Source organism: Danaus plexippus (assembly GCF_018135715.1).
Source record: "Danaus plexippus chromosome 13 unlocalized genomic scaffold, MEX_DaPlex mxdp_15, whole genome shotgun sequence".
Classification (NCBI taxonomy): Eukaryota; Metazoa; Arthropoda; class Insecta; order Lepidoptera; family Nymphalidae; genus Danaus; species Danaus plexippus.
Window position 1 is genome coordinate 808,175 of NW_026869849.1, and position 23,525 is coordinate 831,699.

Genomic DNA, 23,525 nt, shown 5'->3' on the forward strand with positions numbered 1-23,525 from the left:
TGACACCACAGGACAGAAATGGATAAGACTAGGTAGGAGATATTAAAATGAATGAAGAAGAATCACTCGTGACATTATAAAACTAACATTTTATTAACAAGTCGCTCACAACACAAGTCTACAACTAGTATTACGGTGTTACCAGACTATATCTGACAAATACATATATATACTATGATTGGATAAAATGCATAAGGATCACCATAAAAAAATCTGTACCAAAATACTGTATGTGTGTCGGTCTGTTAGATTTGTAAAGTGTGATAGAGAATATGATCGACTGAGTCTTGAGAGCTTCGGGGGATCATATTCTGTACCCACTGGCCACGCCACTACTGCGACTCCGGCGACCGCTACTGGCAACTGCCGTTTCGAAAGGCCTTTTCAATCAAACATTTTCAAAACTTCAACACAGTTAGTCTTTCAAGGAACTTCATCCTTTACTTCTTGTTTCAATACCTTTTCAAAACAAACAAAATCAATATTAGACTTAGTGTTAGACCTTTATTAAGAGCTAGTTTTACATCCTAGAAGCGACGGTTACGGGCTAACTTACATCTAGACCCTTTTTATCACTCATATTTAACATAAACACCGTTTACAATGTCAACGATCATATAGTACTCTATAACCGGCTCGTACAGGTACAATATAAATGCTTTAGAGGCCGGTTCACATTGGAAGGTGCGTATCAAAATCTACGCTACGTTATGATGTCTCAGCGTCGCGATATTAATACCGACCTGAAAAGTCAAAGAGGGGAGGTAACCATGGTGACCATTGTTACATTAGCGAGATTAACACCCTTCTATCAATACGACATGTATAACATACATGCCATGTCCATTGAAGGCTCACAGTTACACAATTGATAAAAAAGTGTCAATATACAGTTTTTAGAAAAATATCACTAACTAAACATATAATTTGGTATAGACTTAATGACTTATTTGAATGTGCCAATGTAGAACGCATTCTTTGGGGGTACATTACAATACAACGCTAGACAATTAGCGCGAGACATATTAGTTACAATCAAGTGTTAGATATCGTTATGAAGACAATGTTCAGTTTTATGAAATATTTACTTGCACTATTATTTAAAAAATGTGTGCAGTTAGTTTAACACTTTGCAAAGTTTTAAGATCTCTCATACCAATCTACACAAAGTACAGTTTCTCTTATAAAAACTAGTCTTAATGATACACCTACATTACTAACTAAACCAAAAGACAAATGGAGTGAATGGATGTGTCGAGGAAGACCAGTAAGGCATTGTGTGTGTGGAAACTTAATGACTATTCATTACTTCTATAGTTACATGTGATCATAGCTAAAAGAAATCTGACTATCATATAAACCTTTGATGATGTGGAATTACAGGACACCAAAACGTTTATCTAGAAGCGACGACAATTACTGGCCTAACTAGCAGGTAGGAAATTTAGTTAAATGATTCTATTTACAATTAAAGATTGCTGCTCTATAGTTGAATCGAGGCCGCGGGGGCGCGACACAGACAGATATCGGGAACTGGACCGGGGCGAGGGGACTCAAACATCACTCCCAATGTAAAAGACAAGTTTGAAAACGTCTCACGAATGGCGTCGCGGCGCCACGCGGCTAGGGGTGGTAGTAAGACTTACGCGGCGAGTAGGAGCGCTCGCGCTCGTAGCGGCGCCGGCGGTAGTGAGGGGACGGCGAGCGGTGTCGGTAGCCGCGGGCGTAGTAGTCGCGCTCGCGCTCGCGGTAGCCGCCGCCGCGGTAGTAGTAGTCGCTGTGGGCGGGACTGCAGTTACATATTTTGATTGAAAAACACAGCCATTGGGTGCTCACCGACTTCGATATAAAGGGTTTATATATTGGTGGGCATGTCTCATGTTCTTTTTCTATTGTTTGAGTCATCCAAATAAATGTTTGGATGCGAAATATGATTTAGGTAATGAAAATCTTTTGAACTTCAACCTTGACCACGGTTATATTTCAATTACAAGATCTTTATATAAATAAAGCCCAAAGAGTTATATACAATATTTAATTTTGTTTTTTACAGTTTTGGAACCTTAGTTATAGATACTGTGACTTAGAGGTTCGATTTTTATCTAAAGTAGATTTTCTCTTTCTTTACTAATACCTATTAAATGTCTATTGAATATATTAACAAAGCATACAGGACACTGTGACACTTACTCTCTGTCTCTGCGTCTATCGTAGCCGTTATCTCCTCTTACACTGAAAATAAAATGTAAAATTTATAAGTACATTGAAATATCCATATTTTAGGTACAGTGAATGCAAATTACAATATGTATGAACAGGCCTTTAATGAGTTGACTTATCTCTTAGACAGCTCACTCTAAATCTACTCAGTTTAGTCTACCAACACTAAGGATACTTGCAAATAAAACTTTGCAGGCATTTTCTGTATTGGAAATTAATAGTTTATAAATCGGATGAAAAATATATATTCGTTTTAATATATTAAAACAGTCTGTAACTTTAGGATGTATTGACCCAAAATCTAAAACCGTTGCTGGAAAGCAATTATATATCATAACCATAAGACTAATAAGTTATTTACGTATTGGACTGTATAAACATTAAATACCTTTTAAATATGCATTCATAGCTCTCGTTTCGATATTCAAGCATACAATTTAATTAAAATTTTGATACAACATTCAGAGCTACTAAAATGTGTTTGGGTTAGAGTAATGTTTACAGAGTAGTTTGTCGGTACACAATACATACTGCGTGGGTTTCCCCATGTATATGCCCGGTGTGGGTGTGTGAGCTCTCTGTGTGATGGAGTAGTCTACTCGTATGCGACGTCCGTCTATCTCCATGCCAGTACACTCGTTCTTCGCCACCTTGGCGTCGTCCTGGGACTCGAAATACACGAAGCAAAAACCGCGGGAGCGTCCAGTCTACAAATTATTGTGATTTTTTCTATTATAATTGATATTATATCTTAATATATACATTTTAAAGCATTTAAGTAAATGAGACATTGCAGATATGACACATAAAAACTGTTACAAATCACACATGAATGCATAAGGCTATTTGAAATGTTTATAAAAAAATATAATGTTGTCTTAAGTGTCTGTAAGAGATTCTTTTAAGAAAAGGTAATGTAAATATTTTTTTGATTTCTATGGCTCAGTTTAAGTATTAAATTATTTATTTTATTAATTTAAGAAACTTATGTTTTTAGAGTAATTTTACAAGCTTGTTATATATTTTCTATTATATGATAATCAATATTCTTTTATCAGTCTTTTTCTTTGGCAGTTGCTCGTCTTGGATACCTCACCTTGGCATCAATCACAACTTGAACTTTGTCAACTGGTCCAAATTTTGAAAATATGTGATGAATTTGCTGTTCAGTAGTGTAGAGACTGAGACCGAACACTCCGAGACATCTCGATGGCGTCGGATTTTCCTGTTGACAAGTTTGAAAAAATATCTACATTTTTATATAATGTATCATTTAAAACTACTCAGTTACTATATTTATTAATGAAAATTTAAGATTGATATTTAAAAAATATGATCAAAAATATAATTAAATAAAGAAATTAATGAATCAATAACTCAAAAATATTAACTTTGTCAAAAAAAAACTTTGAACTTTGTCAAAAAAAAACTTTGAACTTTGTCAAAAAAAAAGAACAAGAAAAAAATGAGGTACTTAAAACTAGCAAGTAAAGGAATTTTAAATACGACAAATAGTTTCTTTCAGTATATAAAATAAAATGTAAAAAACAAAGTAAACTATAACTTCACTGAAATGAAGTGAACTGAAATCAAAATAAATTCTAATTTGTATTTAAAAAATTAAAAAAATATACTGAAAGAAACACGATCGCGTTATTTAAAACTCCTATGGTAAATATCAAAAAAGTGTCTGTACCAAAAGCCTCACCCGATCACCGAGATGCCGTCTACGAGACGACATCGGGCTATGCGAGTGTGAGCGGCGATAGGAGCCGCGGGGCGAGTACGACCGGGAGCGGGAGCGAGAGTAGCGGCTGCCGCGGTAACGACGAGCGGACCCCGACCTCGAGCGAGACCTGGGGGAAGGTATAACTTAGTGAAACCCAGACAGACGACAACCGAGCAATACAAAAATATTAGAATACCTCTGGAATGATCAATGAAATTTCACACCAAGTTTGGCATTGTTTGGTTATAACTATAAAGACTCATTCAACTTCCATAATCATATACTTTTCACTCTCTGTGTTATGTTTAATTAAGCATAAAATTTTATTGTTCATTAGAGCAATTGAAAAAAGACATGTATATTATTTACAGAGACCAGATAAGATCGCTTTTTATTTAATTTGTATATTCTTTATCCGTTAATGTTGTCCAAAATCTCGGATGGCAGAATTTACAGTCAAAAATCTAGTAAGGAAATACTTCTTAAATATTCAGGAAGTATCATATTGACTTTTTAATTTACTTTAAACAACAAAATTCATTAATAATCACCTCGACAAACTTGTATAATTAGTGAAGATGATTAACAAATTATAAAAATCCAGAAAAATTTATATTATTTCAAGTCTATAAAATTATATTTGATTTTTAAGGCCTTTATTATATTTATGTGTACTATACAAAATTATTATTATAACATTACATGAATTTGTTGTAACATTATTTAGTACTATTAATATGTTAGTGTTATTGCATATATGCAACTACGGAGACAAGAGAACACTGTTCTTCCATGACAAGCAAAACTATGGAAAAACAAAATATTAATCTTTAATAACAAAATGGTGACAGGAAATAAATTAAATTTCCTGAGCAACATAAATATGAAACTACAAACCGTTAAATGGATATTATTGAATTCAGTCAACCATAAAATTGCTTATCAGTTCACCCTACACAGCATTTATTGATAAAACAGTTGCTATCGACACTCTTATATTGACAAAACTGTTATTCAAATAGCAGACATGGACAATGTATATAATTACTATAATGTTATTTAAAATGTGTGTGTAGCGTAATTATTTCAGAATTCTAAACAATTCACACTTAAATTCTGAACGTCATTAAAAACAATTAGAAAAATGTATGGATGTGCTGTTATGTAAATACACGAAAAAGTATTCAAAATTCGATAACGTAATTGGCATTTTCAAGGATAAAACGATTTATAGTTTTGTATGTTTTTTCATCATTGCGCAATCTTAGTCGCCTTGACAGCGAGGTTATGCCGAAGTTAGCAGTAATATAAAAATGTTGCGAATAAACCTTGAACTATGTATAAAATCATCAAATGCGTAGATATGGTGGAAGATTTTATTGAATATACGTACGGGCTTCTGTACTTCCTACTGGATGCTTTTGGCGGGGGAGGCGTGCGAGACCGGCTCCGGCTATGGCCACGAGACATGACCGCAGGCTTTGGCGCCGGCTCCCTAGACCCGTTGCGGGTCCTCGAGCGGCTCCTCTGTAACCACCGAGAAGAATTTAAGGTGAATAAAGCATCACCGGCAAAGTACGACTATAGCGCACGAGGAGCGAAATGCAATAGTTTAATAATAGTACCTCTCTGTCTGACATGTTGAGTACTTAAAATAAACAAGAAACGTTTAGTGATTAACACTCAATCAATCTAATAATAAATTAAGATTCCTAATATATAAATCACTCGAGCACACTACAACGCGGTTCTGGCAAAGAAAACAAAATGGCGTCTATCAAAAAACTATCATGACGTGATGCGAAGTTACGGCGCCAAATCGCCGGCATTTCATAAGTTTCAAATTCAAATGTAGAATAGTCACAGATAAAAAATATGTTATTAATATAAGAAGCGTTTATTTCTAAATTTTAAAATTATGATTAATCCAAAAAATTAAGTTGTAACCACGGAAATATCCTTAAAATATTAACTGGTTACAAGAAGAAGCAAAAAAAAATTTCCTTAAAATGAAACGATATTTTGTAAAATTTGACGTATTTTTTTTACTATAAATAAAAATTTAAAAAAGATAACAATTTATTAAAACTTCATTAACATTGCTTTCTTTCTAGTACCGGTCGATAATATCATTTTGATCCTTCAAATGGAATTGTCAGTGTCAAGTAATTGCCGACTCGTGGAAAATGGAATGACAAATCCCAACTAGTGTCTTCTGGTGTGGTCGTAAATGTGTAGTCATTTCGAATGAATAGGAATTTATTATTTCTCTAAATCATGACTGATAACGAATCCCAAAACGGTCCGGCTGGGGACCAGCCTCAGGAAAAAACAGCAAAACAACTTGAGAAAGAAGCGAAAAAGGCAGCGAAGCTGGAGAAACTTAAAGCAAAATTGGACAAAAAGTCTTCTGCGCCAGCTGGGCAAAAAGATAAGCCAGAGGTTATTATTTTTATTATTTAATTCTTTAGTATTATTTTACAACAACAGGCTGTATAACATTCAGTCATCCTAAATTATAAAAAAAGACAGTAATATATGATATTATTTATTCAGCTTCAGTTTAGTTTTATGTGAGAGTGAAAGGAAATTATGCTTCGTTGTAAAGTACATCACTCTTTATCTAATTATGAGACAACTCATCATTTTTTTTGTCATATGAAAATGGTTAATTTACTAAGTGCTCGATATTAAATTTAAACAAGTAATTTAATTTAATTACTTTATATTCTTCAAAGTAATAATTGGAATTAAATCCTTTAAAATTTGTTGCAAAAACCAAATTTTTTAGCAAGCATTACAAAAATAAAGAATATGTCTATACTATATATTTTTTTTATCAAAAACATTTTTTTTAATGAAATCAAACTTTTATAAATTTGTTTTTTATTTTTTTAAATTGTTCTGTAAACAAATTAATTAACAGTTACTTAGAAATGTGTATAATTTAAATAAATAGTGTAATACAGTCGTAAGTTTAATATTTTTACATATATAAATTAATATGGAAGATTATTAAAATAATGATGTTATTGCTATTTGATTTTTTCAACTGTGTGTCGTGTGTATTTAAAATTTTCTTTCTATCATTCCTAAAGTAATTTATTTCTATGTTATATTTTCAGAAAAAAACCAAAGAAGTAAAAGAGAGTGCCGTGTATACAGCTAACACTGCGCCAGGTGATAAGAAGGACATTTCAGTGGTTATGCCCGACTCATATAGTCCCAGGTTTGTGGAGGCGGCCTGGTATTCATGGTGGGAGAAGCAGGGTTTCTTTAAACCAGAATACGGGGTGAGTTTGAATTCCATTATAAATATTCTACAGCATAAACATTATGTTGCAGAATGCATAGTGTTGATTAAATGTATTTGTTAGGATTAATATTACTATGTCCTGATTATATGGTTATATCGGGAGTATAAATTTGTGAGTGAGTTTCTCCTATCCATTCTTCAAGTCTTCATTCTTAGTAGTAAAGAGTTATTGGTATTTTTAAATAGAAATAATGTTGAATTGGATGAACAGACTTAAATTTTAAAATGCTTATAAAAAAAAAACATTAAACTAAAAGTATTTTTGAAATGAATCAGTGTTGTTTAGCCTTAATTTACCTATGTTCAACTGTCAAGACATTTTAAAATAGTGATGGGATATTGCAGGAGGAAAATGAGGATTTGTTTAAATGCTTACTAATTGTCTCCTCGCTGAAGCAAATACTGAGGGGAAAGTAACACATGTTTATATTATTATTTGTTCAATCTTGTCTGATCTTTTCATATTTTTTTATATATTATGAAACACATACTTTTCTTTCGGCCTCCTTATTGTAACCATAGAGTAGAAACTATAAGAACTAACAAAGGAAGTAATGAAATTACTAACTAATAACTTTTTTTCAGAGGAATTCTGTATTGGATCCGAATCCTAAGGGCAAGTTTGTGATGGTGATCCCACCACCAAATGTTACAGGAACACTGCATCTTGGACATGCCCTAACAAATTCCGTGGAGGATGCTATCACCAGGTGGCACAGGTATGACACATATTTTATATGGTTTCACTCCATTATTGTATGTTTCTCTAATAAGGTAGACAATGTATTTAGATTTAATCAAAAATCTAAAGTTTATGAACCAATCAGATTATAGTATTTCAATGATCGAAAGGTACTTGTATATTTTTTTTATATATAGGTTTTCATTATAATTTTGCTTTCAGTTGTAGATAAATATTGAAGTGAAGACATGTATTATACAAAATTTTAAAATAAAAATCACTGGCACATTGTAAATCAAACTCAGACCGGAAGGTCTAAGTTGTAGTTATGTTTTGAAATCTTCACAACATTCATTGTGTTATTCCCAAAGGATGAATGGTCGCACTACTCTCTGGAATCCAGGCTGCGATCACGCTGGCATTGCAACCCAAGTGGTGGTGGAAAAGAAGCTATGGAGGGAGGAAAAGAAGACTCGGCATGATCTTGGACGAGATGAGTTCATCAAAAGAGTGTGGGAGTGGAAGGATGAGTTAGTTTAATTTATTATTTTTACTTACATAGTTTAAAATGTAGCTATTTTTAAGTATGTATTGTTGTCTGTAATGAGCATTTGACTAAATACAATGGGTTGTGTAAAATGTTAATGAACCATGATGGAGACAGTAAATATGAGTCATAGTTAGTCTCAAACACAATTCATATTTAAACATAATTCATGATTAAACAACTTGCTATGAAGATGTATCGAGATAACTCAAATATGTATTATTTTCAATCTACCCTCACTTATACATATTAGTATATTACATTGAATGACATATTTGTATGAACAGGAAAGGGGTCAGGATCTACGAGCAACTTCGGTCTCTCGGTTCATCCTTGGACTGGAGTCGTGTTCGGTTCACCATGGACCCTTCAATGTGTAGGGCTGTCAACGAGGCCTTCATACGGTTGCATGACAGTGGTGACATCTACCGTGCTAACAGACTAGTCAACTGGTCCTGTGCCCTGAAGAGCGCTATATCTGATATAGAGGTGGATAAAATTGAACTGCCGGGAAGAACATTCCTTGCTATACCTGGTTATGAAGCGAAGGTAAACCATTAACAGCTTTTTCAATCACAAGATGAGGTTTTAATCAGTTGACATTTGTCCTATAGACCTGTTATACTCATTGATAGAAAATTTAAAGTAAATATGTCTTTGAAATACAAATTAAAATATTTAAATTGAATTAAATATTAGGTTAATAGGTTTATAAAATTATTAATGATGACATGTTTGTCAGGTGGAATTTGGTGTGCTGGTGTACTTCGCCTACAGGGCTGAGGACACCGACGAAGAAATAGTGGTGGCGACCACCAGAGTCGAGACCATGCTGGGAGATGTGGCAGTAGCTGTCAACCCTAACGACATCAGGTATGATATATAATACATAAAAAAAATTTAAATCTACATTTTTTTTTTAAATGTATTTCAATTTGTCTATAGTTTTTTCACGACTTTGATATCTGGGATATTGTTCGTGTCTGCTTTTGTCTTTTCTCATACAAATCTTCAATATTTTTTGTGATATATCCAACTCTTCCAACACAGGGACTAGTTTGACATTTATGACTTCGGATAAGATGTCACTGGTTTTGTTTTTTTTTTTTCAACAATAAGGTTTGAAATATAGGGTTTTTACTTCCTACGACACAGATGCATAACTCTTATATATATTTAAATAAGTTTAGTGAATTCAAATTATTATTAAGAATAGAACCTGTCGAAATCTAACAGTCATAACATATTTATTTTTAATTACTTTATATACATATGTGTGGGCTGATATTTTAATCATCATACAACTGTTCCTCAGATACAAACACCTCATCGGGAGGAACCTCCTCCATCCGTTCATCAAACGGAAACTTCCAGTGATAGCTGATGAATACGTTGACATGAACTTTGGAACAGGTGTTATTACATTCTGCCTATAATGAAACAATGAAATATATATATATATATATTTATTTCGTTCTCATAATATATCAGGTGCGGTTAAAATAACCCCCGCCCACGATCCGAACGACTACGAGATCGGCAAGCGACACAAGCTGCCCTTCATCACAGTGTTTGATGATGAGGGAAGGATGACGGACAACTGCGGTTACTTCTCTGTGAGTTTGCGCTTTTTTTTTTATTTTTAAAATTGTGTGTCTGGGATCTCACCGGAATGAAGGCTTAATATTATGATTATGATATCTCTGTGGATTTTTGAGAGTTTTCTCGCAATCAGAAACAATTTTTTATTCCTTATTCTGGACAGTTTGACAGGAATTGCCAATTTTTTTTTAAAATATGCAAACGCACTGGCTCTTTTTGGAAATTGGATTTTGGTAAGCGAAGAAAGATATCTCAAAGATTTAATTAAATTTAATTGCGCGGACAAAGGTCAGGCCAAAATTATCAGGCAAACTTTAAACCACCTTTCTATTATCAATTGATATGCTGTTACTGATTTCATTATTACATGTCAGGGTAAGAAGCGCTTCGAGGTCCGCCGCGAGATCATCCAGAGCCTCGAGCACCTCAAGCTCTACAAGGAGACCAAGGATCATGCTATGGTGGTCCCACTCTGCAGCCGCTCCAAGGATGTAGTGGAACCAATGCTCAGACCACAGTGGTTAGTATACTCAGTACTATTAAACGGTAGTGTTTTTGCTTTAGACACTTGCTTTTCGTCGTTCCGTGTGGTTGTAGCCATATTTTTTCGTTTTTCTTAGCAAGAAGTAATACTGAGTAATACTTACGGTTTACCTGCGAAAGACGGAAACGTATAACTTGTTTATATTATATTTAAATTTCGTCAAAATTGCATGAATCTTTTCATACAAGTATTATTTTTTTATATTTAATAATTGTATAAACCCCAGCGGAATGTCCACCAGATAGAAGACGTCTTCTTGAGATTAATATGTCTTGGCTATCATCACATAAGGTACATTCGTTGCGGCAACATGGCCGCTGAGGCGATAAAGGCTGTTAAGAGCGGACAGTTGAAGATAATACCGGATGTGCACGAAAAGTTGTGGCACCACTGGATGGACAACATCCGGGACTGGTGCATCTCCAGACAACTGTGGTGGGGACACAGGATACCAGCCTACAAGCTGCTGGTTACCGAGGTGAGCAACTTGTTAACAAATATACATTCTACTATCAATCGCGTCGAGTCCATTGTCGAGGCTGACGAAACGCCACCGCTTTAACTCGCTCGGTCGTATATGAATCATGCGATGGAAAGCACCAAACAAATGAGCTTAAAGTATGTAAACGACGACCAACGGAACGTGATAAAAAATGTAAACAAACCTTCAGAATCACACATGGTCTGTAATATAAACTGAAAATGATAGAAGAAAAATAATTAAATAATCAAATGCAAATTTCAATGTGATCTTTATAGTTTATATAGTATATAGTCTGTGTGTATATAACTACATATGTATATATAATACAAGGCGGTCCGTCCGCCGCGCTGTCGCCGCCGCCGCACTCGCAGCGGGAAGAGGAAGCGAGCGCGCGCCCGCGCTCTGCCGCCCGTACGTCACTTTGTATATAAATGTGTACTGGCCTTTATAGGCATATGGAGCGGTTGTGTACCCGGCTTTATAGACTACTAGGCGATCCAAACAGAGCTTTGTATGAGGATGCGCTACAGTAATTCCATGTTCTCTTTTTAAAATTTCATGCACATACACATTTTCATTGTTTTTTTTTGTGAACAAATGTTTTTTTAGGATTGGCAACAGATAATTTCATATCGTCTTGAATAAGTGTTTACGTTAAGTTTTCATTGTTTTTTTTTTATTATATGTATGCGTTTTTTTGTTTTGTACAACTGTCATAACTCGATGACCGGCTGTATTTTTATTGGCACGGCTCTGTTTATAACATTGGACTAATTTCATGCCTGTGTCATATCAAAATAAATTATCCAAAGGGGCTGATAATATTTTTACAGTTGATTATTTAGTTCAGTTTAATTAATTGTGTGCATGCATTTGGAAGACGTTTGGCATGAAAATAGAGCATGAGCATAGTCAGAATATTTTTTCAGTACTTGTATTTTTTCATATGGCATGTTTTTGTATATATTTGGCGAACTTCTATGTTTAACAGGTATTGATTTAAATTAAACTATGTTTAATGATTTACTTCGTGATTTTCTTATTTTCCAACGATACCCGCGAAAATTTGGTCCAAAGTATAAAATGTTAAATAATAAAAATGCGTAGTAAATCTGAAAAAACATATTTTTATTTAAATGTACCGGCAAAAGTTTTAGATAAATAATTATATTTACTGAAACAATTAAGTAAAATATTTATGTTACTTTTTAATTCCATAGCGGCCAACGCATGTATAAATTTACATTTGCTTGTAGATGTTAGCAGATTATCTATAATTTTCGCCAAAATCTTCATTGACGATAAAAATATTCTAAATGACAAATAATTTTAGCGCGAGGAAGAGTACTGGGTGTCAGCGCACTCTGAGGAAGAAGCAGTCGAAAAAGCATCGGCGAAACTGAACCTTCCCGTGGAGGAGATCAAACTGACGAGAGATGAAGATGTACTGGACACGTGGTTCTCATCCGGACTCTTCCCCTTCGCCATCTTCGGCTGGCCTGATAACACTGAAGATCTACAGGTAGGCTACCTGGACTGTGAATGGCCATTTAGGATACCTATAGTGTGAAAAGGCATGGTACTTGTACTATATGGCCATCTAGGATATTTGGACTATAAATAAATATATAGGATGCTTGGATAGTGGACCAGATACAAGCTTTTTTAAGACCTAAACAATTTAGGGTCTAGTAAAATTTTTTACAAAAAATCTTGGCTGAAACATAAAAATCCACACAACAAATGTGGACATCTTCTTAGTAATCTTTTCACTGCTTTGGTCAGTTGTTAGTGAGTTTATATATTTATTATTCACAGGCTTTCTACCCTGGCACATTACTGGAGACTGGCCATGATATTTTGTTCTTCTGGGTCGCCAGGATGGTGTTCTTTGGTCAACGGCTGCTAGGAAAATTGCCATTTAAGTATGTCATTAATACAATTACCATAATTACGGGTAAGGAATATAAGCAAGCATGAGCAGGCCAAGGAAAACAATTTTAATAGTTGGTTTCTAGTGTATGAAAGAGTTCATAAAGTTTCTTTTAGTCTTCCAAGTAAAAAAAAAGTGTTTAGACGAAGAAAATATATTTCCAAAACATGTTAATCGTCCAGCAGATGTAACATATTTATATGTGAATATTCTTCAGGGAAGTTTACCTTCATCCTATGGTGCGAGATGCTCACGGTCGTAAGATGTCAAAGTCTCTGGGTAATGTGATCGATCCAGTGGACGTGGTGAGGGGCATCACGCTGGAACAGCTTCACCAACAGCTCGCGGACTCCAACCTAGACCCTCGGGAGGTGGACCGCGCCAAGAAGGGACAGGCCCAGGATTATCCCAACGGTATACCGGAATGTGGCACGGATGCTTTAAGGTGACGTATCGATTGGATTGCACTGAATATAACATATTGATTGGTTTTGACTTTATGACAAAGAATGTTTGACATTGACAGATAAAATATTATTCATGTATGTATACTTATCCTATGACCCTTAGTTTGATTAAAGTGACTTTATACAAATTATAAAAATTAAGGTATTAAAGTATTTACCTTCGATATTTAATAGGAAAGATATACATATATATATAACAAAAAATAACTTTATGAGAATAAATCTACTTTTTGGAACACCCTTTTTTTATATACATTTATAGATTATATTATTAAAACGTTGGAATCACACCTACTTCCGTTGATAAAATAAAATATAAATTTCCTTTATATTGTTGACAAAGAATTCATAAATAATGCTTGGTTTGATATGGATATATTCTTGCTTTGAATAACTGTTCACTCTGAACTTATTTGACATAATTAGTATGTCGATCTTCCCCCTTAAGGTTCGCCCTGTGCGCTATGACCGCCGGCCGCGACCTCAACCTGGACATCCAGCGCGTCCAGGGCTACCGCTTCTTCTGCAACAAGCTGTGGAACGCTACCAAGTTCGCCATGATGTACTTCCCACAGGACACCCTGTATAAAGTGTGTATCAAGATTCAGAGAACACCTTTTGTATTTCTATATTATATATAGATTATTATATACTCACTTATCATACTTCTATGTCCAGTGTCACAGCTCCCCGCTCTCCCCCGCCCTGTCCCCCCTGGATCTTTGGATGCTGTCCCGTGTATCTCTGGCGGTGCAGAAGGTGAACTCCGGCTTCCAGAACTACGACTTCCCATCAGCTACAACCCACTGCTACAACCTGTGGCTCTATGACTTGTGTGATGTGTACTTGGTATGTCATTTGTAACTCAAATTAAGGTGATACAATTTTAATTTTATTTATTTAATTTGAAGTACAAATAAAACATAGATATTTATCTGTGCTATCCTGCACTACACTACTTACTATCCTGTGACAGTTGAATTTAATTTTGGAACAGTTAATTTGTCCTAAGTTTGATTGTGTAGTTTTTTAAATAATAAAATCCGCGTAGTATATCCGAATAATACTAGTTTCATTTAAATGATTAAAACTCGCGAAAATCTTAGATCTCATTATTTGGTACACCATTTTCCTGGGAGGTATGTATGGGACCCCTGGTTGGGACGTTCTGTTTCACATGAACTTCTATCAGGTCCTGGTATATCTTCCAATAGGTACACCAAAAAATGAAGATTGTATCTATCAGTTTCACTATGGATGTGTCTTTTAAATACTTAAGCGATCTGTCACGTTATAGAAAAACTTAAAACTAAATTATCTTTTATATTTTTAATAGATTATTTGTTATTTAATAGTCATAGTGAACATCTATCAACTTAGTTCTTCTGCAACTGTTTTTATTTGTATCTCTGATATATACAACATAGTCAAATAATTTTTCAATACTCTATTAAAATAACTTCTTATTTTTTTAACGTAACGGGAACATCTGCAATAATATTTTTTTTTAAATATGTATATATTAACTAATGAACTAGACGAAACCTCTTAGCAGTCAGCGGGCTCACGTGCGGGTGCCTGGTCAGGGAGAGGAGCTTCAACAGTGCCTGGGACTTGCGACCCAGGTGTAGGTTTAAGGGGCGTTAAACGTTCACCTCCACAATCGAAGCTTCTCTCTCTTCCTAACCAAATTTAAAACGAACCTACTAGGGCTGCCTACGACGCACGTTCCAAGAATGAACAATTTGTAAAAATAAAATAATTTTGTTTTAAATTGCAGGAGTATCTGAAACCGGTGTTCACTCAGGGCAGCCCTGAGGCTCAGACTGCGGCCAGGCAGACTCTATACACAACCCTAGAGCTTGGATTGAAGCTGCTATCACCATTCATGCCCTTCATTACCGAGGAACTCTACCAGAGATTGCCACGAGAAGATAAATCTTGCCCCTCTATATGTGTAGCAGATTACCCCACTGTGAGTTTAATATGCTTATAAAGTAACAAGCTCGGTTTTGTTGATGTACGGATTCTGAGTACTCTCTAAGAAACTTTAATCGACTGAATGTCAATTTTTGACAATTTATTTTTCTTCCTGTGTTCCGTAGGATGAAACCACAGCGTGGAGAAATGAAGAGTTAGAGGCGAATGTAGAAACAGCTCTCAAAATCGTTCACCTCATTCGTTCGACTCGCTCCGAATACAATTTGACGAACAAACAGCGGACCACCGTCCACGTGCTGACCGAAATGAATGAAGTCAAGGAACTGTTCAGGAGCCTGCAGACGCTCGCCAACAGCGAGCTGAGCGACGACTCCCCGCCCATGGGCTGTTCCATACTCACGGTGTCTGATAAGATCGAAGTGCATTTGGTGCTGAAGGTGAGCTATCACCAGTACATGTATTCATTGGAAAGACTTGTTCAATAAGTAATAATTTTCAATTGCAACTTTCATCTGTGCAAAAACATATTATATTCTGCAAATGACACAATATTATTTGATTCGTTCCTTGCTGTCAGAGATTTGACATAAATACACCATAAGTAATTTGTTTCTATAGTCCATAATTTTAAACTTTTGTGCTAACCATCACATTTTTTTTTTTTGCCGTACAACTGATTTTTATATGTATGTTCCTATATGGATGTAGACTCGCTTGTTCTGTTTACAGGGACTCGTCGATCCCCAAAAAGAGATCACGAAATTGGAGAAGAAGAAAGAGAATCTGTCACAAACCATAAACAAACTTCAGCAGGCCATGGCGGCCGACGACTACACCGCCAAGGTACCGGCCGATGTGCGGAAGCTCAACTCGGAGAAGCTCGCCACCTCCCAAGGAGAAATAGAGAGACTACAGTCCGCCATAGAAACGTTGAAACTTATGTAATGAGAAACTATAACAGATTTTTTAATAAATGATTTTATTTAAAAACTCTAAAGTATATATAAGCATTTACTTAGTTATTTATTTTTCTATTCGTCTCTGTATATTTTTGTCCAGTGGCTGTTGTGTCTGTATTCGTTTCCGTCTGTTACCGACTGTTCTTGTTAAGGCGCGTGAGACGGCGGCCGTTAGTGTGAGCGGGTGACATTTACTATTTATAACAGATGACGTTCGCACCTGAGTGCGGTTTTTGTCTTCAAGTCTCAAAACTGAGCTTAATGTTATAGAAATATGAAGAAACTAAAAAAATAAATCAATCCATAATTGTTGTTTTATTTGAATCATACGATAAGGTCGACAGGACTAACGACTGTTTTTCCATGTTGCGGACGCAGTTTTTGGACCCTCAAGGCCATAATAAGTTTGTTCCTATATTCAATTATCTTTAAACCACGGCTATTGAGTAGATTGTCGCCTTTGAACTTAACCGATGCAAAATAATATAATTCTACCAGCAATGCAGAGGAGTAATTTTACCTCAAACCCATTCCTTGTAGTCTTAGTAAAAGCGGCAAAAAGTGACGCTCGTAGCCTTAAACCCTCTAAATTATCCTTGTAGAAGTTTGATGCAAAATTACCACGAGTAGAGGTCTATAATCTTCCAAACTTATGAAGAATGAGACATTCTGAAGGCTTCTCTTAAAGTTTTGTTCCACACCCGCTGTAAATTACGCAACTGGAATAAGAAGTAACCTTACAGTAAAGTAGCCAGTGTACACCCCGGTCCCATCATGGTAATCATTCAACTCATCCAAATGAAATATAGCAATCAAGTGTATCAGTTTTTTTAGAACAGAAAGTAACATTCGTAACCTCTGGAAAGGTTAAGCTATAATAAGTCAACCTTGATACCTTCAAAGGTTTCGACAAGATCTCTCATATAAATTTTATATCAAAGTCGCCACCCTAACGTTCTTGTGTATGAGTAACCTGCTTAATATTTAAGTGTAACTTGTCGCCGTGGCCGCGTCATGTCCGCACCCTTTGAGCAATAACGTTGGCTGCCATTAATATGTGCGTGATTTTGTTTTACACTAGTTTAAAAAACAGTGAGTGAATCGGACACTATTAACTAAAATTCAAAACACCTTGAACCCGATTTCTATATGAGAAAGATTAAATCGTTTTCATTGCTAAGCAGACGCTGCCTAAACAGTTACTTTATGTCAATCCTAGAGTATACCCATTTATAAAGCTAAGTACGGACATTTACCGATGATTTCTATTCATTCGAATTCATTCGTAAGTGTCGCAAACCCTGAGCCACACTCGACAGCCGCAAACGCCGCCATGAGAGACTACAAAGTAGAAGCGACTACAGAGGTAGCTGAAGCAGGCGACAACAATCTGTGGCCACTGGTCAGCACTTGCGATCGTTGGCTGCTACTCTTTTTAAACAATGCTTGTATGTAATCGGTGTTTAGTGTCCGGTACGGACTGCAAGGAGCGAGCAGCAATGATTGTAACGTGTGGCACCCACCAGCGTCAACTGTGTGCATCGAGTCCGCATAAATCGTATGAAAATTAAAGGATATATGTCAGTAGGATCGTTTTGTGGTTGTGGCCGATGGCCTATAATCGGCCAGACTATTGGTATCCTTCATTTTGACGATGTAGTAGTTTTCTTACCCAACTTAATAAGAAACGTATTAAATATGAAAAATGCTATAGTAAGATACTTACCAAATATTTTTTTTCAGATTGTTTTTTACGACCTATAATTTTATTTGTACAATAATACCATCGGTTACGATTTTTCGATTGCGGTTCTCTAGTGATGTTGAAATCTCTAGTCTACATTATATAGATGGACTGAATTGTTCGAATAAATTGAGAGTGGTGAATAGACTCGATTTTCCTTATTTAATATATTGTTTTGTATTTATGTTGCATTGCAGAAAAAAATTTACTTAAAGATATGGTAATAGACAGTTACAAAGGAGATAGATTTAAATTTTTGTATACTTCAGTTTATCCCATTATGTTGTTCTCGGTATCGAAACGGCTATAAAAAAGTCATTAAAAAAAAGTCAGTAGCGCTGCGATCCCTTTACTTATATGTAGTAGATGTGTTTTATCAATTATTTTATGAATAAAGCGGTTATCAATGTTTCACAAAGGCTAAAAATGAAGGGTAATATTACGACAAAGATCTTAGTGTTTATAATTAGTGTAGCAAATTGGTTGAAAAAATCAAAGTTTTCAACCTTCTGTAGTGCTTTTATTATTACTAAAGAGCTTAGAGCAGGACACTCTTTTGTAGAAAGTGTACCTTATAATTTCACAAATTTACATTTATATTGGATTTTTTTTAAATTTAATATGTTATTTAATTAATGATTACTAGGTATCAAATGTCGTGATATTAATCAATATAAATAATAAACTTTCAAAAAATATTTGATTATCAGTTTATATTTTATATACTAACTTAACTTAGTAGCGGTTTTGGTTAAAAGTAATAGAAAACGTATATGTTTATATCAGGATCAGTGCCTAAAACCTCAGAACTCAGTGTGTAGATAAAGTTGTAGTGACTTTGACAATTCTCAAAAATGTTGACGTTAACTTATTTATATTTTTTTAAACACAGAAAGTCAGGAACATTTGCTTAGTCATTAATTGTTATTTAGTTGTATTAACTTTTATTGTTTTGAAGGCCATATTTAAAACAACCAACCAACCAACTTTTATTGTAAATATTTTTTAATAAATAATGGAATTCCCATCACTGGGTGACCAATGCCAAAACCAAAGCTGCAATCAAATAGATTTCTTACCTTTACAATGTAAATGTGGCAAAACATACTGTCGGGAACATTTCAATGAACATTGCCTATCTGGTGATTGTCCACTAGCTCCTGAACCGCGCGAAGTTAAATTTCAAAGTGACGATAAGATATACAAATGTTCTGAAAGCGGTTGTAAGAAGGGAAATCTGCATGAAATGCTTTGTAATAAATGTTCGAAACACTTTTGTATTGAACATAGGTTTCATCCGTAAGTAACTTTTATGATGTAATAATTAGTAATATCAGTTTTATATTATATTAATAGGCTTTTGCAAGAAATATTTGACCTCATTGAATATTCTTTCAGGTCATGTCCAGAGATAGATGATGAAACAATGGCAATAAAGATAGAGCAATTGGAAGCACCCAGAAGGCAGTTCAGAGAGGCCAATAAACATTTAGAAGATAAGGTAAATTTTAAAATGTCTAACATATAATTCTAAACTAATATCAGTATGTCTCTAATAATGCTAAAGGTTGTTTCTCTAAACACATTTATTTAAATAATATATTATTATCTGAAAAACAAGTTGAAACAAGTTACATGCAGCATAATGCTGACATTTAATAAAAAAAAAATAAGCAAAAAATCCTTTGTGACTGTTACTGTTTGTTGATAAATGATCAGTAAAACAGTTTTTAAAGTATTTTATGCATAATTTTAAAATGATTTGTGTGAACTATATTGTTAATTTTTGTCTTATAGATAACGGAAAACATAAGAAAAGCTTTGCAATCATCTGCCAAGGTGAAAACTGCATCTAAAATACATTTGATGAGAATAAAACAGAAAGCACTCGGCCCAAAGTCGGTTCCAGTCGGCAACAGAGTATATTTTGCTGTAAAAAAGCCATTGAATCTCGATCCAAAACCAGTGACTGTTGTAAAAAATGTGGATGACATAAATAACTTGAAAAATGTGGAGTCAGCATTAAATCCGGACCTGAAAGACACAGTTCCTGTTTTTATTTCTTCAAAATGGAGTTTAGGGAGAGCCATAGATTCTATCTGTGATACTTGTAATGTCGTTAACAATAATAATAAAACGGGAGAAACGAAATTGAGGTTATTTCGGCAATTGGATGGTTATTGTGTGAGTCCTGGGGAAATGGATGTTGTAATATCGGAGTTGCTGGAGAAGCAAGTGTTGTTGGAAGGAGATAAACTTGTCATAGAATATGTTAGCAGAAATGTTTTATGTGACTTAGGAGACTGTACACAAATATTTTTAAGTAACATAGAGTAATATATTTTTTTATTTCATTTGTTTGTTTTTTTATTTGAAAACCTAACAGTTTCTAGATTATTTTAATTTAGTTTTTATTATCTGATGGAGTGGAAAAGTAAAAATAAATACAATAAATAATCCTATATAATTAAATTTACAAATTAGAAATATTATCATTAATCTAGAATAATTTGGAGGTCTCTTGTTGTGGTTCTTTTTGTGAGGGTGGGTTGCAGTGAACCAGTGGCAACGCTGATGGATGAGTCTGGGCTGTGGGAGGTGGTGGGGGCCTCTTGTAGCGCTCCACCAACCAACCACACCAACCTGTACGAGCCACCAGCCTTATTAGATCTCTCCTGTACTGTTTTGTTAATATCGCATAGAGGAACGGGTTCGCGCACGCATTCAGGGGATAGAAGAAGACAAGCAAGACCTTGCCGTGACTGACATCAACTAGTGGCACCCCCGCCAATGCTGTCACCCCGAAAAATGCGACCGGCGCCCAGCAGAGCAAATCCGTTCCTATAAGGAGCGCCATTTTGTTAGCCATTTTTCTCTCAGCGGCTGCGGCCGCCCCCCTCCCTCCATATTTCTCTCCCCCGCCCCCCAAAGACCTATATATTTGTACGTAGCAAACCACGATCGTCACCCAAGCCACGGCGTTCGTTAGGAACAGACTGCCCTGGTACATGGCATCACCGACGTTTTCGCTTTCCACCGGCAGACATATGGATGTGGACGAATAATCTGATACACCGACCAGCGGCAGCCCCGCCATCATGATGGAGAACAGCCAGCCCCCGGTCATTATCTTAGAAGCTGCAGTCAAGGATATCCGTCTCTCTAAGTATATAGCGTACGTGATCGCGAACCAGCGCTCCAACGTCACTATCGTGAGTGTGAAAACCGATAACTGCCCCGAGAACACCGACAGGAACCCGGCCACTTTGCATCCGATACCATACTGCCAGTTGTACGCGTAGTTGAAGAATTCTCCGTACGATCTCAGGTCGACGACAGCTAACATGGCGAGGTACACGCCCGTGCAGAGGTCGGAGAAGGCTAGGTTGCACATGAGGAAGCGGGGCACTGTGAGGTCCCGTGGATGAGCCAGGAGGACCCCCAGCACGGCCGCGTTCCCAGCCACCGCCGCTCCCACCACCACCCACACACACACCCGCAACCACAGCCAGCCCATGACATCTTCACACGGGTTCAACGCGTCCGGAAGAGGAGTACACTCTATCACCCGACGGCTGGACAACAAGTATACAAAACATTAAGAAGCGAAAAATGAATTGGAGCTAGAAACAAATCGTAACAGAAGTAGCAGTTCAGAAGTCACACGACTTAAGACACATCGTTTTTAAACACTAATAAGAATATAATATGGTGAATTTGTGAAGTCCGTCAAATATCTGATAAGTGATATGGAACACGACCACGACTTTTTTTTAGAAGATTAAGAGAAGAACGATATATTTTTGTCTATGATTTAATTTTAATTTTAATTCATATTTGGCCTAAGCTTCAAACAGAATATAAGTCTAAATCACCTCAGACTAAAGTTGCCACACTCAGCGAAGTACGGTACTCCTATACTGTTGTTGACTATCTCGTGGAAGCCGTCGTCATACTCAAAGCTGCCGGAGTCCGAAAAGTACTCCTCGCTGGTCCACGGCTCGAAGTCCTCCGTCGATGCACTGGACTCATTGTAACTGACGTATTGAAATGTTATAGTAATTCAAAACTCGAATTGATTTTAATGTAAACTTTAAATTTAATTTTCAAAAACTTACTCTGAAGAAGTCGTTGACTTTTGAAAGTCTTGATTTGAATTAACGGCTCTTCTTTTTCTCGGTTCTTGTGTTTTCTTTTCCTCATTGTTGCTGCACCTCTAAGAATTGACAAACATTAGTTTAAGTGTTGTACGTGCTATTATTTAAAAAATTATTAAGAGTTTATTAAAATATGTGATATATTTGGATACGTATTTATAAATCGAGGCCCCGAAAAATATATTTCTCTTTATTATTTCTTGTCACCACTACTTTTAAGTGTCTTAAACTTCAAAAAAGTTTTGTAACACGTAAGAAAACAAAGTTTTTGAATGACAAGAAATGGTTCTCAAACTATAACCTATTAATAATTAATGTATGCTAACATCATTAGAATCCTTACGTGTTAAAAGATAACACGTAAATAGAATTGAGAGCCTGAGATTTGTTTTAAAAAAGCTACCCAGACTTTCATAGGTTACAAATTATAAGTAATTGAAATCACGCCTATATATGTCTTGCCATAGGTACACGATAAAGATCAGCTTACAAGTAACAAATGCATGAGTACATTATTACGTTTCTCTATGAATACATCGATATAATGAATCAAATCAAATCGCCGTCGAGGTGTCCCGGGAGCCAGACGGTGGTATTGATTTCCCGTGCACCGGCGCTACACGACACTAGCCGATACACCCCGGGTTTATTCAGTCCACTTCGAGTGTTCGTCTCCAACACAACAATTGGTAAGTTGCATTTATTTACCATATTTAAGATTTTCTCTTACTTATAATTAAGTTAAAAATATTTTCTTTTTCTTTATCGCAATATTAGATTATTATGATTTTTTTTACACGCGAATTTAATATTATGTAATGTCACTTTGTTGTTTGTTTACAAAGATAACTATTATAGAGGTGCAATGCAGTTGCGTTGGGTATTTTATGTGACATGCGATTTATTAAATAATTTTATTTTACAATAAATTTTTATGAAGGCTGTGAGGTATTATAATTGGGTACATTTTCCCACGTAATGTTTTAGTAAAAAATTTATAAATATTTTACAAAAAAACTCTTCAAAGTTTACCTTTTTATACGGAATATATTTTTAAAAGGCATTAAGCCAAAAAAACGTGGATAAGTTTGGTTTATTAAACGAATATATGTAAAAATTTGATCTGAGCCTTCGCGGTTAATAAAAAAAAATTTAAATGATTTTGATAGTCAAGTGCTTTAGGTTACAGCACTTGCAATC

The 23,525-nt window shown here is 35.4% G+C and overlaps 4 protein-coding genes across 10 annotated transcripts in view; 2 read left to right on the forward strand and 2 right to left on the reverse strand.

Annotated features, from left to right (window-relative positions):
- Positions 1-69: 69 nt before the first annotated feature.
- On the reverse strand, positions 70-5,738 carry LOC116770355 (transformer-2 protein homolog alpha). 5 transcript variants are annotated; one of them, XM_032661798.2, is made up of 8 exons: positions 5,575-5,738; positions 5,343-5,476; positions 3,929-4,076; positions 3,317-3,445; positions 2,752-2,927; positions 2,191-2,232; positions 1,647-1,789; positions 70-459 (listed from the first exon to the last, which is right to left on the reverse strand). In XM_032661798.2, exons 1-8 carry the CDS (start codon positions 5,587-5,589, stop codon positions 434-436), a joined length of 813 nt encoding a protein of 270 aa, XP_032517689.1. In that variant the 5' UTR covers positions 5,590-5,738; the 3' UTR covers positions 70-433. The 5 variants fall into 5 exon arrangements, with proteins under 5 accessions (XP_032517689.1, XP_032517690.1, XP_061383582.1 ...); XM_032661799.2 differs by having other exon boundaries at positions 1,647-1,777; positions 3,917-4,076; positions 5,575-5,736; XM_061527598.1 differs by having other exon boundaries at positions 70-743; positions 1,647-1,777; positions 3,917-4,076; positions 5,575-5,736.
- A 383-nt stretch (positions 5,739-6,121) lies between these two features.
- LOC116769978 (valine--tRNA ligase) lies at positions 6,122-16,731 on the forward strand. 2 transcript variants are annotated; one of them, XM_061527749.1, is made up of 19 exons: positions 6,122-6,391; positions 7,075-7,242; positions 7,851-7,984; positions 8,319-8,477; positions 8,782-9,043; positions 9,237-9,367; positions 9,810-9,907; positions 9,986-10,110; positions 10,471-10,616; positions 10,932-11,118; positions 11,455-11,535; positions 12,458-12,646; positions 12,943-13,049; positions 13,275-13,502; positions 13,973-14,114; positions 14,203-14,373; positions 15,305-15,499; positions 15,630-15,902; positions 16,195-16,731. In XM_061527749.1, the coding sequence occupies exons 1-19, from the start codon at positions 6,227-6,229 to the stop codon at positions 16,408-16,410; spliced, it is 3,177 nt and encodes a 1,058-aa protein (XP_061383733.1). In that variant the 5' UTR covers positions 6,122-6,226; the 3' UTR covers positions 16,411-16,731. The 2 variants fall into 2 exon arrangements, with proteins under 2 accessions (XP_061383733.1, XP_061383734.1); XM_061527750.1 differs by lacking the exon at positions 11,455-11,535 and having other exon boundaries at positions 6,123-6,391.
- A 2,298-nt stretch (positions 16,732-19,029) lies between these two features.
- LOC116770416 (AN1-type zinc finger protein 1-like) lies at positions 19,030-20,527 on the forward strand. Its single transcript, XM_032661882.2, has 3 exons — positions 19,030-19,467; positions 19,567-19,669; positions 19,966-20,527. The coding sequence occupies exons 1-3, from the start codon at positions 19,184-19,186 to the stop codon at positions 20,503-20,505; spliced, it is 927 nt and encodes a 308-aa protein (XP_032517773.2). The 5' UTR covers positions 19,030-19,183; the 3' UTR covers positions 20,506-20,527.
- Positions 20,528-20,613: 86 nt separating this feature from the next.
- The window catches only part of LOC116770325 (lutropin-choriogonadotropic hormone receptor), a 31,158-nt gene continuing 28,246 nt past the window's right edge, over positions 20,614-23,525 (reverse strand). For both annotated transcript variants that reach the window (XM_032661746.2, XM_032661747.2), the window contains exons 11-13: positions 22,287-22,384; positions 22,044-22,205; positions 20,614-21,743 (exon numbers count right to left, since the gene is read on the reverse strand). In XM_032661746.2, coding sequence (XP_032517637.2) covers positions 20,669-21,743; positions 22,044-22,205; positions 22,287-22,384 — 1,335 coding nt within the window. In that variant the 3' untranslated portion in view covers positions 20,614-20,668. The remainder of the gene's footprint in view (positions 21,744-22,043; positions 22,206-22,286; positions 22,385-23,525) is intronic.

Excerpts from the sequence above, each read along its gene's own strand:
- LOC116770416 (XM_032661882.2), top strand. The coding sequence starts at position 19,184 with ATGGAATTCCCATCACTGGGTGACCAATGCCAAAACCAAAGCTGCAAT. Across the intron at positions 19,468-19,566 it reads ATTGAACATAGGTTTCATCC|GTCATGTCCAGAGATAGATG; the intron begins GTAAGTAACTTT and ends ATATTCTTTCAG. Across the intron at positions 19,670-19,965 it reads ATAAACATTTAGAAGATAAG|ATAACGGAAAACATAAGAAA; the intron begins GTAAATTTTAAA and ends TTTGTCTTATAG.
- LOC116769978 (XM_061527749.1), top strand. The coding sequence starts at position 6,227 with ATGACTGATAACGAATCCCAAAACGGTCCGGCTGGGGACCAGCCTCAG. Across the intron at positions 11,119-11,454 it reads ACAAGCTGCTGGTTACCGAG|GCGGTCCGTCCGCCGCGCTG; the intron begins GTGAGCAACTTG and ends ATATAATACAAG. Across the intron at positions 14,115-14,202 it reads CACAGGACACCCTGTATAAA|TGTCACAGCTCCCCGCTCTC; the intron begins GTGTGTATCAAG and ends TTCTATGTCCAG.
- LOC116770355 (XM_032661797.2), bottom strand. Across the intron at positions 4,077-5,342 it reads AGTAGGAAGTACAGAAGCCC|GTCTCGCTCGAGGTCGGGGT; the intron begins GTACGTATATTC and ends ACCTTCCCCCAG. Across the intron at positions 1,790-2,190 it reads GATAGACGCAGAGACAGAGA|TCCCGCCCACAGCGACTACT; the intron begins GTAAGTGTCACA and ends ATGTAACTGCAG.